Below are 12585 nucleotides of genomic sequence, written 5' to 3'. Positions count from 1 at the left end.
AATGTGGTGCGTTCGAGCACATGCGCATGAGTTGTCCGTTACTGGCGCAGTCCTTGGACGCGAGACGAGCAGTGGCGACCAGCACTCAGCCTGCCGCTCGTGTGGCGATGAGGGCCATTGGATGGCACGCTGTCCTTTGAGCGGTCACGGTCGCGGTCGCGGCGGGGGCAGGCCGCAGAGGGGCTCGAGTCGCGCGGAGCCCCATGACATCGAGACCAAGAGACGGCCGTTTTGTTACTGCTGCGGAACTGAGGGACACTGGATGGCCCGTTGTTTTTTTATAAATTTGGTCCGAATCCTCTTTGAATGAATGGATTTCTGGGATCAGCGCTCACGCTAAGCAGTGCTTGTTGTGTGAGCCCTGACCCCCACCATCCGATCGCGCAATTCCAGGCAACGGCAGAATTCAGTGGCGAAAGCTTTACGTGCCGCAATGTTCGGCACGGTCCGTCCTGCCCTCTGACGTGAACTGACCTTTAGCGCGACCGCTGCCACCGGCCGCAGGCCATACCTGCCAAGGGCAAATAGCGAGCACCCTAAGGCGACTCGAACCCACCCCGTCACGGGTGAGTGGGTCGGAAAGCAGGCGCTCGAACCAACTGAGCCACAGGGACGGACAATTGCCTCCTTTATCCCGCCAGGATGGGCAGCTCAGCAGCCTCAGCTGAGGGAAATTTCGGGCATGGTTCGGAAAACTAGCAGGAGTCGGTCCGCGCGGCAGGAATCTGCTAAATGCAGTGCATCCGCACCGAAACAAGCCGCCATGATCAGGGTGAGCATCGGAGGTCGGAGGGTATGGGCGTTAGTCTACTCCGGAGTCGAAATCGAAGGTGTAATAGGACAGCGGCGGCGAATGAGTGGCGGGCGTAGCTTCCTACCGCTAATACTCGTTTCCAGGCAGGCTCACGTGCTCGACATGTTCCACGGTCACAACACCGCCGGTCATCGGGGCTTCCGGGGGACACTTGAGCGGGTGAAAAAGCGCTGGTACTGGCCCGGGATGCACGGTGATGCCAAAGCCTACTGTAAATCCTGCAATCTATGCCAGCGACGCCACTGGCCAACGCCCGTAATGAGCACCCCGCTCCAGACAGTCGTGCACACGACCGTTCGAAAGGGTAACTTTGGACATCACTGAAATGACTCGGACAAGTGGGGACAATCGGTACGCACCAGTCATAGACTATTTTTCTAAATTTGTCCGAGTGTATCCCCTGCCTGATCAAAAGGCAGAGACCGCGGCAGACAGCTTGTTGCTCTGGGTTTATGAGCACTGCGTGCGGAGAGGGTCCATGCTGACAAGAACGCCAGTGTGGGTCAAATGTTTTTTTTTTCAGGGCCTTCGTCGCAGACCTAGGCGTTACAAAAAACCAGAAGAACACCTTGCCACCCTGAGAGACTGTATGGTCGGGCGGTTTGATCGGACGTTGAAATACCTCTATCTTTGGCATACAATTCTTCTTTTACACAGTGCAACTGAGTTCACCCGATACCTCCTGGTCTAACGGACGAGAGGTCCGGCTTCCTGGCGATACGCTTTTGGCTCTCATGGTCCTGCTTCACCCGTACGGAGCCTCCTCGCGCAAAGAATGCGGAGAATCCAAGACGCGTGTCGCGATGGTTCATGCCCAACACGCAACCGGCAACTGAGGCGATGCAGGCTGACGATTTGACCGTGTGCATGAGGTTCGATACAAGGCGGGAGATAAGGTCATGATGGACGGACCCGACAGCCGCGGTAAGCCGAAATTGGGTTACCGTTCGCGGAACCAGGAAAGGTTGATCGAGAGGCTTGGGGTGATGCTGGGGCGTGTATCGCGTTGCGGTTACCGCGGCGGGGCGAGGTCATCCTCCACCGCAACGAGCTGAAAACTTGCACAGACAGGCATGATCCGGGACCACAGAGCAAACGACAAGGGGAGCCCGGAATCAGGAGCGGGTTTCCCCGCGCCGCGAGGAATTATCGGAGGCGGCCGGCAGAGCTGAGGAAGCTCGTGCTGCTGGGGTGGGCAGGCCGTCATCCAGGACATACTGTGACGTACTCGCAGTGGACGAGTTGTTCAGCCCCCTGAACCTTACACCGCCCAGATGCCAATAGTGTCTGCCGCTATTGTTATTGATAACGGACACTATAAACAAAACATGCGTCCTGGATTCTGTTGGGATGCCGTCTTCATCATACATTTCTGAACTTGTATCTCCGCCGGATGGTGGCGGAACGTCCGGCCGCTTGTCGCGTTCGTGGCCTTATTCGTTGGGACGCTTCAGCTGCCTTCACGAAGCAAATCACTTCTGCATTAGTGTGGGACCGCGGAGCGCAATACTGGACTGCGCTGCTCCATCCCCGTATCACGTACGGTCTGCTGACGGAGACGAACGGCATGTATGTTCCTAATAGCGTGACGTCGTCGGACGCATTTTCGTCGTGAGGGTTGGCAAATGTACCTCGGTTTAGCGCTGCCAACAGGCTTCTTGTGCCCTTGTGAAAGGAAATCTGTACAGGTCGTACGTGGTCGTTTTTCTGGCTATAAATTCCCCAAACCACAGCACACAACCTAATCGCTATGGCTGCATTTTCCTGTCTTTCGGTTTTGCGACGCTGCTTGTGGCTGAAAGAACGGAGGCGTGAGTCCGGGATACCGAACCATCTCATGATTGCGTTTCGACGTTCGGGGACCAGAATGGCAGTCCGCGCACGGGCCTTGCAGCCGCCCCATGCGGGCGTGGCCAGAGGGTCGGCTTGTACATGCGTGACCAGATTGCGGGACCCGCTGTCCCCTCCCCGTCCCCCCCCCTCAGCGTGCTCCCGTGGTGCAGACAATCGCCGATATCATTGCGATTTCGCCGGCATGGCATTGAGACATGACGCTGCATATCGCCGCCACGGTCGTCTGTGCAAGCGATTTCGGGCTATGCCAGATTTGGTTGCTTTCTGAGTGATGGTTTGCTTCAATGCTTGCTTGCTAGCATTCGTCATGCTTGCATTTTCGACCGTTTTCTTTGTTTTCGTTGGCTGGTTTCTGATTTCGGTGGATTTCTCACCGTGGCCAGGGTCATTTGTGATTGCACAGGTGCCCAGTTTTCCCGTAGTTCGACGCATTCCCAAAATACGGCTTTGCATGTATTGGCTTTGCCAGTGTCTGATTGGGTGATGTGTGTTGCGACGCGGTACTACCAAAACGTTCCTCCAAAATCGATCCTGCTTTTCGTCTGTGGCCGAGGGTCATGATTGTCTATGGCTGTCGTTGCTGATGATGCCAGCAACGATGCTGACCGATGAGTTACAGACGTTGAGTTATGACGATGAGTTACAGACGGCGAGACGGTACTCGCACTCCGATCGACACGACAGTTGCTTCTTTTTCCACTTGTGCGTATTTGCGCTTCGTCAGAGTCAGAGGTCGCGGGGTGTACTGTACCGGCCTCTCCAGGCCTTCAGCGGTCACCTGCCATGAGCACGGATGGGCACAGGCGGATATCATGTTCGGCCGTAACGTTCGAACACGGCTGAACCTGCCCATCCCAGCTGCAGAAGACGCGCTGCGGGACAGCGCGCGGCGTCAGCGGGCAGCCACGACAATGACGGTGGTGGAGCGACCGCGGGCGGCGGCGCAGTCATGGAGGCGGTCGCTGGCGATGGCGGCCCTGGAGTGGTCGCCGCTGGCGACGGCGGCGGTGACAGCCGCGCCTGCCTCAACTGTGGCGAGGAGGGCCGGACGCAGAGACCTTGGCCAGTCGGACCCCACGCCGCCAGGCCGTGTCGCTCGTCGCGCGGGCTCGCGGCGCAGCGCGCTGTGGCACGTGCCCAGACGCGCGAGCGTGCGCTCCCGGCTCGGGACACGCGACCGACACGGGAGCTGTTATCGGCTTGTTTCTGCATGGCAATAAGTCATGATTGATAGCAAGTCAATATATGGCCGCTACATTGTTTAGCTGCCATCAAGCCCCGTACCACAGCTGACATAACATGTGCCTTCTGATGTCCTGGAAAGTTATTGTCATCCCGCAATATTGACTAACGGAGGCAAATGTTTTGTAATGTATAGAACACAAGTACTTTCTCTCCACTCTGTATAACATTCAGACTGCTTTTGTTGCCGTAACCCCTCGCCCCTCTAACACACATTTACACTGATTGCTTTGTTTTTCAAAGATACGCAAAATACATATTTGTTTGCATTCATTCCAAAACGCGTTCACGTGTGCGGCCGAAAGTACACTGAAAGATGGAGTGTGTGTGTGGAGTGTGGAGTGAGCCCAAAACAGCCCTCCCAGCACGCCTGACGCTGAGCCTCGTGCCGTAGCTGGACCTTGGACCTTGGACCTGGCGAAAACCGCCTCGTGCGTCCGCGTGTCCTGTTCACATATTGACATTGCGGCCCGCCGTTTGTTCGCGTATGACACAGCGCAAAATGTGACAGTCATACAGATCATGTTTATAGAGTGCTGGTCCAGCGGCCTTGTATTATGCTACTCCCCTCCCCTTTCGCGGCATGTTTTGCTAGTCGCGAGTCATAGCTATATCTGCGTGAGTTGCGTGAGATCACCCCCTCCGTGTTAATCTGTTGGCCGGCGACCTGGGGCCTGAAGCAACGGGGCATGTGTGAGGGTGTGCGTTTGTGCCTCGTAACTACTGCGATGCACAAATTTGAAGCTGTCTATCCAATCAAGGCCATCAAAGCATTCAGTGGCGAGTGAGAATAATCTTGTGCCAGTAGGTTTTGAGGGTCTGGGTCTGAAGGTCTCTTTTGCCGTCTACAGCTGAAACAAACACACGCGACCCATCTATTTCATCTATGGGGCAAGGACACGCCACAGGGTATGGGTTGGAAGGGAGCGCTCGACTGGAATGCATGCCCTCATTGCGTGCCTACACTGTGCTGCATATCATCGGCGTCACTTCATAACGCCACTCTCTCGCTGCTTCTGGGCCCTGTCCATATTGTGACAGTCGACGTACTATCACTTTTTAGTACTTTTTATTCGCGCATTTTGTGCCCGTCTGAAATGGCAGGCTGTGACGAGGAGCTCTGGGTCTTTGAGGAGTTCTCAAATCAGTCGTCCGGCACAATTCTGCGCCGCCTGGCAATGGTATCCTTAACTTCGGGACGCGTCGGTTCCCTGTCACGAGGAAAACTGTAACCTATTCCAAACGTCCTCAGGGAGGCTCAATTTATTGTTCGAAGTCTGTAAATCCACAATTTTGGCAAGCGAAATGATGTGTCTCCGATCTTGCTCTCGGGCGCTACTAACGCCACCTAACGGCCGCCGCCGATACTAAGGGAACAAAAAATGCCGGTGGGGTCGCTGATGGCGGACGACCCACAGGTCACATTCCAAGTGGGGTTCCAGACCTGTCACGATACCCGTCCTTCTGCATTGCCCGTGGCTGGCTGGCTGGTCGGATGGCGCACCGCGTAAGGAAGCTGGACCGTCACCTTGTTGGGCTGCGAGCCGCGCGCGCTGCAGCCGGAGCCGCGGGCGGGGCTGCGTCGCGCGACCAACCGCCTCTACCCGTGCGACAGCACAGCACGGCAGCGTGCCGGAGCCGCTCAGGAATCGCTCCTCGGGTCAGAGCGCGGTCTACGTACCGGTGTCGGCCAACTACGACGCCACGTTGCAGAGACCCTCGTACCGCGAGTTGCACTTGGTGCCCTGCGGGCACGCAGAGCACGTCCGCCCCATCCGGTACGTTGGCTTGCTGACGACATTACCACCAGGCCCGTAATTGCAGTACAGCAGCACCTGGAGAAGAGCGGTGCTAACTGTCACCGTTTCAATCCATGCAGACGATGTTTGTCTAGACCATTCACCGAATCAGGATCGTGGTTGGCGATTGGGCCCTTCTGCGATGAGAAGGGCCTCATTTCGCTGGCTGCTGGTGGTATATGATAAATGATAATTATTTAATCATTGCTTTATACCTGCTGATAATTAAAAATCCGTCAATTTATGCAGTAATTACTTCTAACCGTCTCCGAACATGTGGGTATAGGTGCAAGGCTATCGTATGCTCTCGAGGTCAACAACTCTCGTCTGGATGGTGGTCTTCCACATGCTTCTCAATCCTGATTTATGTCCTTATAATGCAATGTGCGGCATCGACAATGAAGTCAATCGTCCCAGCACGGACGCCTGCTTACTCGAACATGTTGACGAAGTCTACAGATGCGTGGACGGACTCGGCAAACCAGGTCTGGGCCAAATCCAGTACTTTTCGGTGGAAGTTTTCAACGCCCTGCTGGGAGGTGCCCAATGCGGCGATGTTCTGGCCGACGACAAAGAAACGTGCTGTAAATGAGACATACAATTTAGGCGTAGTGGTGTTGACCGCTTCGGGAACCACTTCCCATCACGTTACAGGTCGGCTACGATCGCTGTTGGCCTTGCGGCTAGCTCGGCACTCGCTGCAGCCATGGTTTCCAGTGCACTGCTCCGCCTGCGCCTGAGCTGTGGCCTCCAGCTCCTCGCCCCATTCGCTGCAGCCATGGTTTCCAGTGCGCTGCTCAGCCTGCGCCCCAGCGCACAGAGCAGCGCCAGCAGACCGACGGCAAAGGCAGATGCAGAAGCCATGGCGAGGCAGAGATCGCACTGCGGACGACGACGGTCCGAGACGGAATGAGTCGCTGCTTGACGGCGGGTGCCTTTTTGATGTGAGCACCAGTGGGACGAGAGGCGCCTGCAGGCGGGGAGCGCCGCCGGCTGTCCAAGGATCCGGCTCTCCACTTCCCTCCCCAGAGGGGTGCGACGGCTGGCGACGTGTTCTGCTTTTTTGGCGGCGTGGCTGCGACGCCATTTGCACCGGCGTGAAAAGCCAAATCAAACATATCCAAATACAGTCGTCCTTCCACGAGCATGTGCGGCTCGGCAGCTGACACTAAACATCACACAGAACGCTTGTTGGAGACCCTGCTCTTGACGCACAATACCGTTCAATCGCCGTCCCCTGTCGCCCCTATTCCATGATTGCTCGTCCCTTGCCCCCCCCCCCCTCCCCCCACTGCGTGCTCACCTTCGTGCCCAGGCCGCCCTGGTGAGTGACTACGCCACAGCCGATGTAGCGGGTGATGGACCAGACCGCCTGCGCGAAGTGGCCGTACGTGCCGGTGTGGCAGCATCCCCGACTGAAATCACGGCACACGTACAAGCGCAATCGACTCTGTTTGGGGGGCGACGACACGCAGCGCTCGCCCTGCTGGGAGTCGGTGAGGCGCGCCGCGCCGACCCCAGCGCGGGTCCGTCAGGTCTCCGGACGCGGCGGCAGAGGCGCAGACACCAGAGACTGATGACCCACACACCTGACACCCGAGACTGATGACAGCCAGACGCCGTGGCGGACACCTGCGCTGACACCGGCGGTGGTGGCGACAGGCACCCGGCTTCGCGGCTTACAGACGCGGCGGCTGATGTCTGGCAACCCGTGGGTATGTTTACCTATCATGGGAATATCATCGTTGCCCATCAGACATCATGAGCGGGGCGGAATCACGCCAAGCTAACCTGGTACATCACGCCGCGATGCTTGGATAAGCTTCAACAGCCTACGGTCAACTCCCGGACAATGTCGGCAACGTTTTTGTGTGCGATCTCGGATATGTGTCCATTTGTTATTTCTCAGTATTTCCTTACTCCGCGACTCTCGCCTGGATGGTGGTCTTCCACATGCTTTTTTATCCTGTTGAGTGCGGTTATCATTGAATGTGCGGCACCGGCTGAATGTGCGGCATCTGAATTTAAGCCAATCGTCCCAGCAAGGACACCTTACCACTCGAACGTGTTGACAAGTCCACAGATGCGTGGACGGACACGGCAAACCAGGTCAGGGCCATATCCAGTACTTTCTGGTGGAAGTTTTCAACGCCCCGCCGGGAGGGGCTGAACGCAGCGATGTTCTGGCCGACGACGACGAAACGTGCTGTAATTGAGACATACAGTTTAAGGGAATGCGTACATATGCATTTCGGTCGTTTTTTTGTCAATTCAGTAAGTTGAGTGAGCCCTTTGACCCCAAGTCGCTTTACTGGGGTGGGGATTGTGGAGCAAACGGTCAAACGGGCTTTTGCAATCCTCAGCAGAAACGGCGTGAAGCGCCTCGGGACGTCAAAGATCAATATCCAACTAATGAAACTCTCATAGCACCAATATGAGAACTTAATTATCAATCAAAAATAATCACATGCGACGCTGTTTCACCGTTTTTGGAAAGCTTTGGGAGCCACTCCCCATCACGCTACAGGTCGGCTACGATAGCTGTCGGCCTTACGGCTAGCTCGGCACTCGCTACAGCCATGGTTTCCAGTGCACTGCTCAGCATGCGCCTGAGCGGTGGCCTCCAGCTCCTCGTCCCATTCACGGAGAACAAAACTGGGCAAATAACAATTCTGGGTAAACGTCTTTGTGCACAGCCCTTAAACACACTTAATCCTTCATCGCGTCAGTTATCAGCAAGCGGAAAATACTTCTAAGGCACTGAGAGTTAAAAAGGGTGTGCTTGTGTGCTTACCAAAAGGCAATGTCTAAAGTCAACAAATCTCACCTTAGTTAGACCAAAAATAGGCTAACTACACATATACCTTCAGAATTATGCGGTTGCCTCGGTACTTCCTTCCCAAAAATGAGAGCGTGATGTATTTCACTGAAACAAGGAAACTGCGTCGTCTAGCAGTAAGTAAATGCGGGTGATCAGTTTCGGCACCTACACTTTAGTGGTGGACCAGACAGTGGCTTAATCTATGGTTTTATCTACTAACAAGTAGAGTCAAGCCCCTCCAACATCACTGGCCAAGCATTATACGACCATGACTGAAGCCCCTTTGATGATCTGGCATCACTAACTTACGAGAATTCTGCAGCTAAGGCAGAATGTGGGCTGTGAGACTCCCACACACCATCTCCAGAGTATCGTGGACCTCGCACTCACATCTCCAGGGCACTCTGGACCTCACTCACCATCTCCAGAGCACTGTGAACCTCGCACTCACCATCTCCAGGGCACTCTGGACATCACTCACCATCTCCAGGGCACTGGACCTTGCACTCACCATCTTCAGGGCACTGGACCTTGCACTCACCATCTTCAGGGCACTGGACCTTGCACTCACCATCTCCAGGGCACTGGACCTTGCACTCACCATCTCCAGGGCACTGGACCTTGCACTCACCATCTTCAGGGCACTGGACCTTGCACTCACCATCTTCAGGGCACTGGACCTTGCACTCACCATCTTCAGGGCACTGGACCTTGCACTCACCATCTTCAGGGCACTGCGCGTCTCCCACCCACCAACTCCGAAGCAATGCAAACCTCTCATTTGCTATCTCCAGAAATCATTTATCTCCAAGTCACCACCTCTGGAGCACTTCAGACCTCTCGATACCTCAGTGTTGTGACCCTCCCACACACCGTCTCCACAGCACTGATCCTTTCATTCACACTCTGACGGTGTCATGCAATCTACCACTCGCGATCGACAGAGCACCATCTCCCTTTGGGTGTCTCCAGAGCACCGCTGTCTCCCTCTGGCCACCTACAGAACAATTTGCGCCTATCACTCACCGTCTCCAGAGCGATGTCTATCTCTCTCCGGCCACCTCCAGAACCCTTTGACCCACACTTACTTACCGTCTTCAGAAACCCGTCTCCAGAACGATGTCTATCTCCCTCTGGCCACCTTCAAACTCCTGCGGGCCTTTTAACTCGCCGTCAGTTCCAGCATGTCAGCGGCTTGCGGCAGCTTGCCCCTCTGGCCGTCCACAGGCCGCGGGCCACGCGGCTGCGCACGACGCTGTGCAAGTGCACCAAGTCTGCGCGAGCTGCCGTGGCATTCTGCGGTGGTAGACCTGGCCGCAGTTGGGAGACTGCTCGCGTTGCTGGCATAGTGATGTGGAAGAGGTTGGCGCGCCGCTGGCCGGAGCCGCCAGCGCGCAGAGCAGCACCAGTAGACCGACGGCAAAGGCAAAGGCAGAGAAAGAGGCAGAGGCAGATGCAGAGGCCGTGGCAAGGCAGAGATCGCACTGCAGACGACGGTCGGAGACCGAATGGGTCGCTGCTGGACGACGGGTGCCTTGTCGATGTGAGCACCAGTGAGGCGCCTGCGGGCGAGGAGCGCCGCCGGCTGTCCCAGGATCCGGCTCCCCACTTCCCCCTTCAAAGGGGTCCGACGGCTGGCGGCGTGTTGGGATCAGGTCTGGTCCGTGGAGAAATGGAGCAGGCGAAAACAGGCGCTTTGCACGCGCTTTGCACCAACCAGTGTGCGTATTCAAACATATTTTTCCTCTGCACCTCTAAGGAGAAAATTCAAACGAAATTAGTAAAACCTTAGTTGAAATCACTTTCATCTGGATTTCTAGCCATTATGGGACAGTTAGTAATGGAAAAGCGGACGCCGAAGCGAAATCATTTCTTTGTCAAGACCACCTCTTCACCGTTAATCTACCGGCCGACGATGTAGGATCTGAAACCACAGAGCATGCATATATATATACATATTATAAACATAAAGCAACGTGTGTGTCTCGTGACTACTGCGTTGAAAAAAAAATTGGGAGGAGGTTGTCCATCCAATCTAAGCCACCAAAGCCTTCAGCGGCGAATGGAAATCATCTTGCTGTGCCAATAGGTTTGGAGGGTCTGGGTCTGGAAGTCTCATTGCCGTCTTCGGTTGAAACACAAACACGCGACGCATCCATTTTATGAATGGGGCCGGGACACGCCACAGGGTATGCTTTGTAGGGAGCGCTCGACCGTAGCACATGTCCTCATTATGCGACTACACTGTGCGGCGTATCATCGGCGTTACTCCACAGCGCCACTCCACAGCGCCATTCCCTCGCCTTTTGGGTCCTGGCAATGTTGTGACACAGCCGGCGTACTTTCACCTTTTAATGCTTTTCTTAGCGCATTTTAGGGCCGTACGAAAGCGTAGGTGCGCAACGAGGAGGCTCGTGTCTTTGGGGAGACCTCGAATGGGTCGTCCGGCAGAGCTCTGCGCCGCCTGACCAGCGTATCCTTTGCACACATTTATTCCGGACACGGTGGTTCCCCGTCACGAGGAAAACCGCATCATATTCCAGATGTCCTCAGGGAGGCTCAATTTATTGTTCGAAGTCTGCCATTCCAGTTTTGGCAAGAGAAATGATGTCTTTCAATGGATGGGTGGTAATGTGAATCTGGTCATTTGCATTCCCCATGTCAGGCGTCACCACTGAACACTACAATATCTCTGTCGGACACGACTTGAACGTCACGTCACGTCACGTCGGTGTCCGCCAGCTACGACGCCGCGTTGCAGAGACCGTCGTACCGCGAGGTGCACATGGTGCCCTGTAGCCACGCAGGACATGACCTTCCCATCCGGCACGTTGGCTTGCTGACGATGTTACCACCAGACCCATGCAGACGATATTTGTCTAGACTATTAACCGAATCCGGATTGTGAGGGGCAATTGGACCATTCTGCGATGAGAAGACTTATTCCGCTGGCTGCTGATGGTACATGATGGATAATAATTATACAATCATAGCATTATGCCTGCTGATAACTCGAAAAATCGCCAATTTATGCAGGGAACATTACTAACCACCCCCGAACATGTGGGTATAGGTGTAAGGCTGTCGTATGATTCCAGGTCAACGGCGAGAGATGCCAAAGTAAATATTTGCAGTTACAGGCGTTCTTCCACAAGCATGTGCGGCCCGGCAATTGACACTTAAACATCACATAGAACGCTTGGAGACCCTGCTTTTGTTGCAAAACACCGTTCAATCACCGTCCCCTTCCGCCCCCACTCCGTAATTACCCGTCCCTTACGCCCCCCCCCCCCCTCCCCCACTGCGCGCTCACCCGTCCGCCGCCGCCCCCACCGCGCGCCCACTTGTCCGCCGCCGCCCCCGCTGCGTGCTCACCTTAGTGCCCAGGCCGCCCTGGTGAGTGACTACGCCACAGCCGATGTAGCTAGTGATGGACCGGACCATTTGCGCTAAGTGGCCGTACCTTCCAGTGTGGCAGCATCCCAGACTGAAATCACGGCACACATCATGTTTAAGGTACAAGCGCAATCGCCTCTGCTTGGGGACGACGAGACACAGCGTTCGCCCTGCTGGGAGGCGGCGAGGCGCGCCGCGCCGACCCCAGCGCGGGTCCGCCAGGTCTCCGGCCGCGGCGGTACAGGCGAACAGACACCAGAGACTGATGACCCAGACACCGTCGCACCCGGCTTCGCGGCTGACAGACACGGCGGTTGATGTCTGGCAACACGTAGGTTTGTTTGCCTACCTTGAGGACATCATTGTTGCCCATCAGACACCATGCGCGGGGCAGAATCATGTCAAACTAACCTGGTACACCACGCCGCGGTGCTAAAATAAGCTCTAACAGCATACGGTTGGCTGTTGGAACAATGATTTCGGCAGCGATTTCATGTACGATTTCAGATGTATGTTGCCCATTTGTTATCTGGCAGTTATTTCTTATTCAGCGACTCTCGTCTCGATGGTGGTCCTTTACATACCTCTTGATCCTTATTTAAGATCATATAATGTGCGGCATCGGAATTAAGTCGTCCCAGCAAGGACGCCTGCTTACT

General features: G+C 55.5%; 1 protein-coding gene across 1 annotated transcript; it reads right to left on the bottom strand.

Moving 5' to 3' along the window:
* Nucleotides 1-5604: 5604 nt before the first annotated feature.
* On the bottom strand, nt 5605-7664 carry LOC119098289 (venom allergen 5-like). The gene is made up of 4 exons (XM_037221210.1): nt 7630-7664; nt 7013-7124; nt 6362-6511; nt 5605-5745 (listed from the first exon to the last, which is right to left on the bottom strand). Exons 1-4 carry the CDS (start codon nt 7662-7664, stop codon nt 5605-5607), a joined length of 438 nt encoding a protein of 145 aa, XP_037077105.1.
* Nucleotides 7665-12585: the final 4921 nt, after the last annotated feature.

Source organism: Pollicipes pollicipes, unplaced genomic scaffold (genome assembly GCF_011947565.3).
Source record: "Pollicipes pollicipes isolate AB1234 unplaced genomic scaffold, Ppol_2.1 Scaffold_4740;HRSCAF=5597_pilon_pilon_pilon, whole genome shotgun sequence".
In the NCBI taxonomy this organism is placed as follows: Eukaryota; Metazoa; Arthropoda; class Thecostraca; order Pollicipedomorpha; family Pollicipedidae; genus Pollicipes; species Pollicipes pollicipes.
Note: the sequence above shows the minus strand (reverse complement) of the source record. Positions and strands in the feature narration are given on the sequence as shown.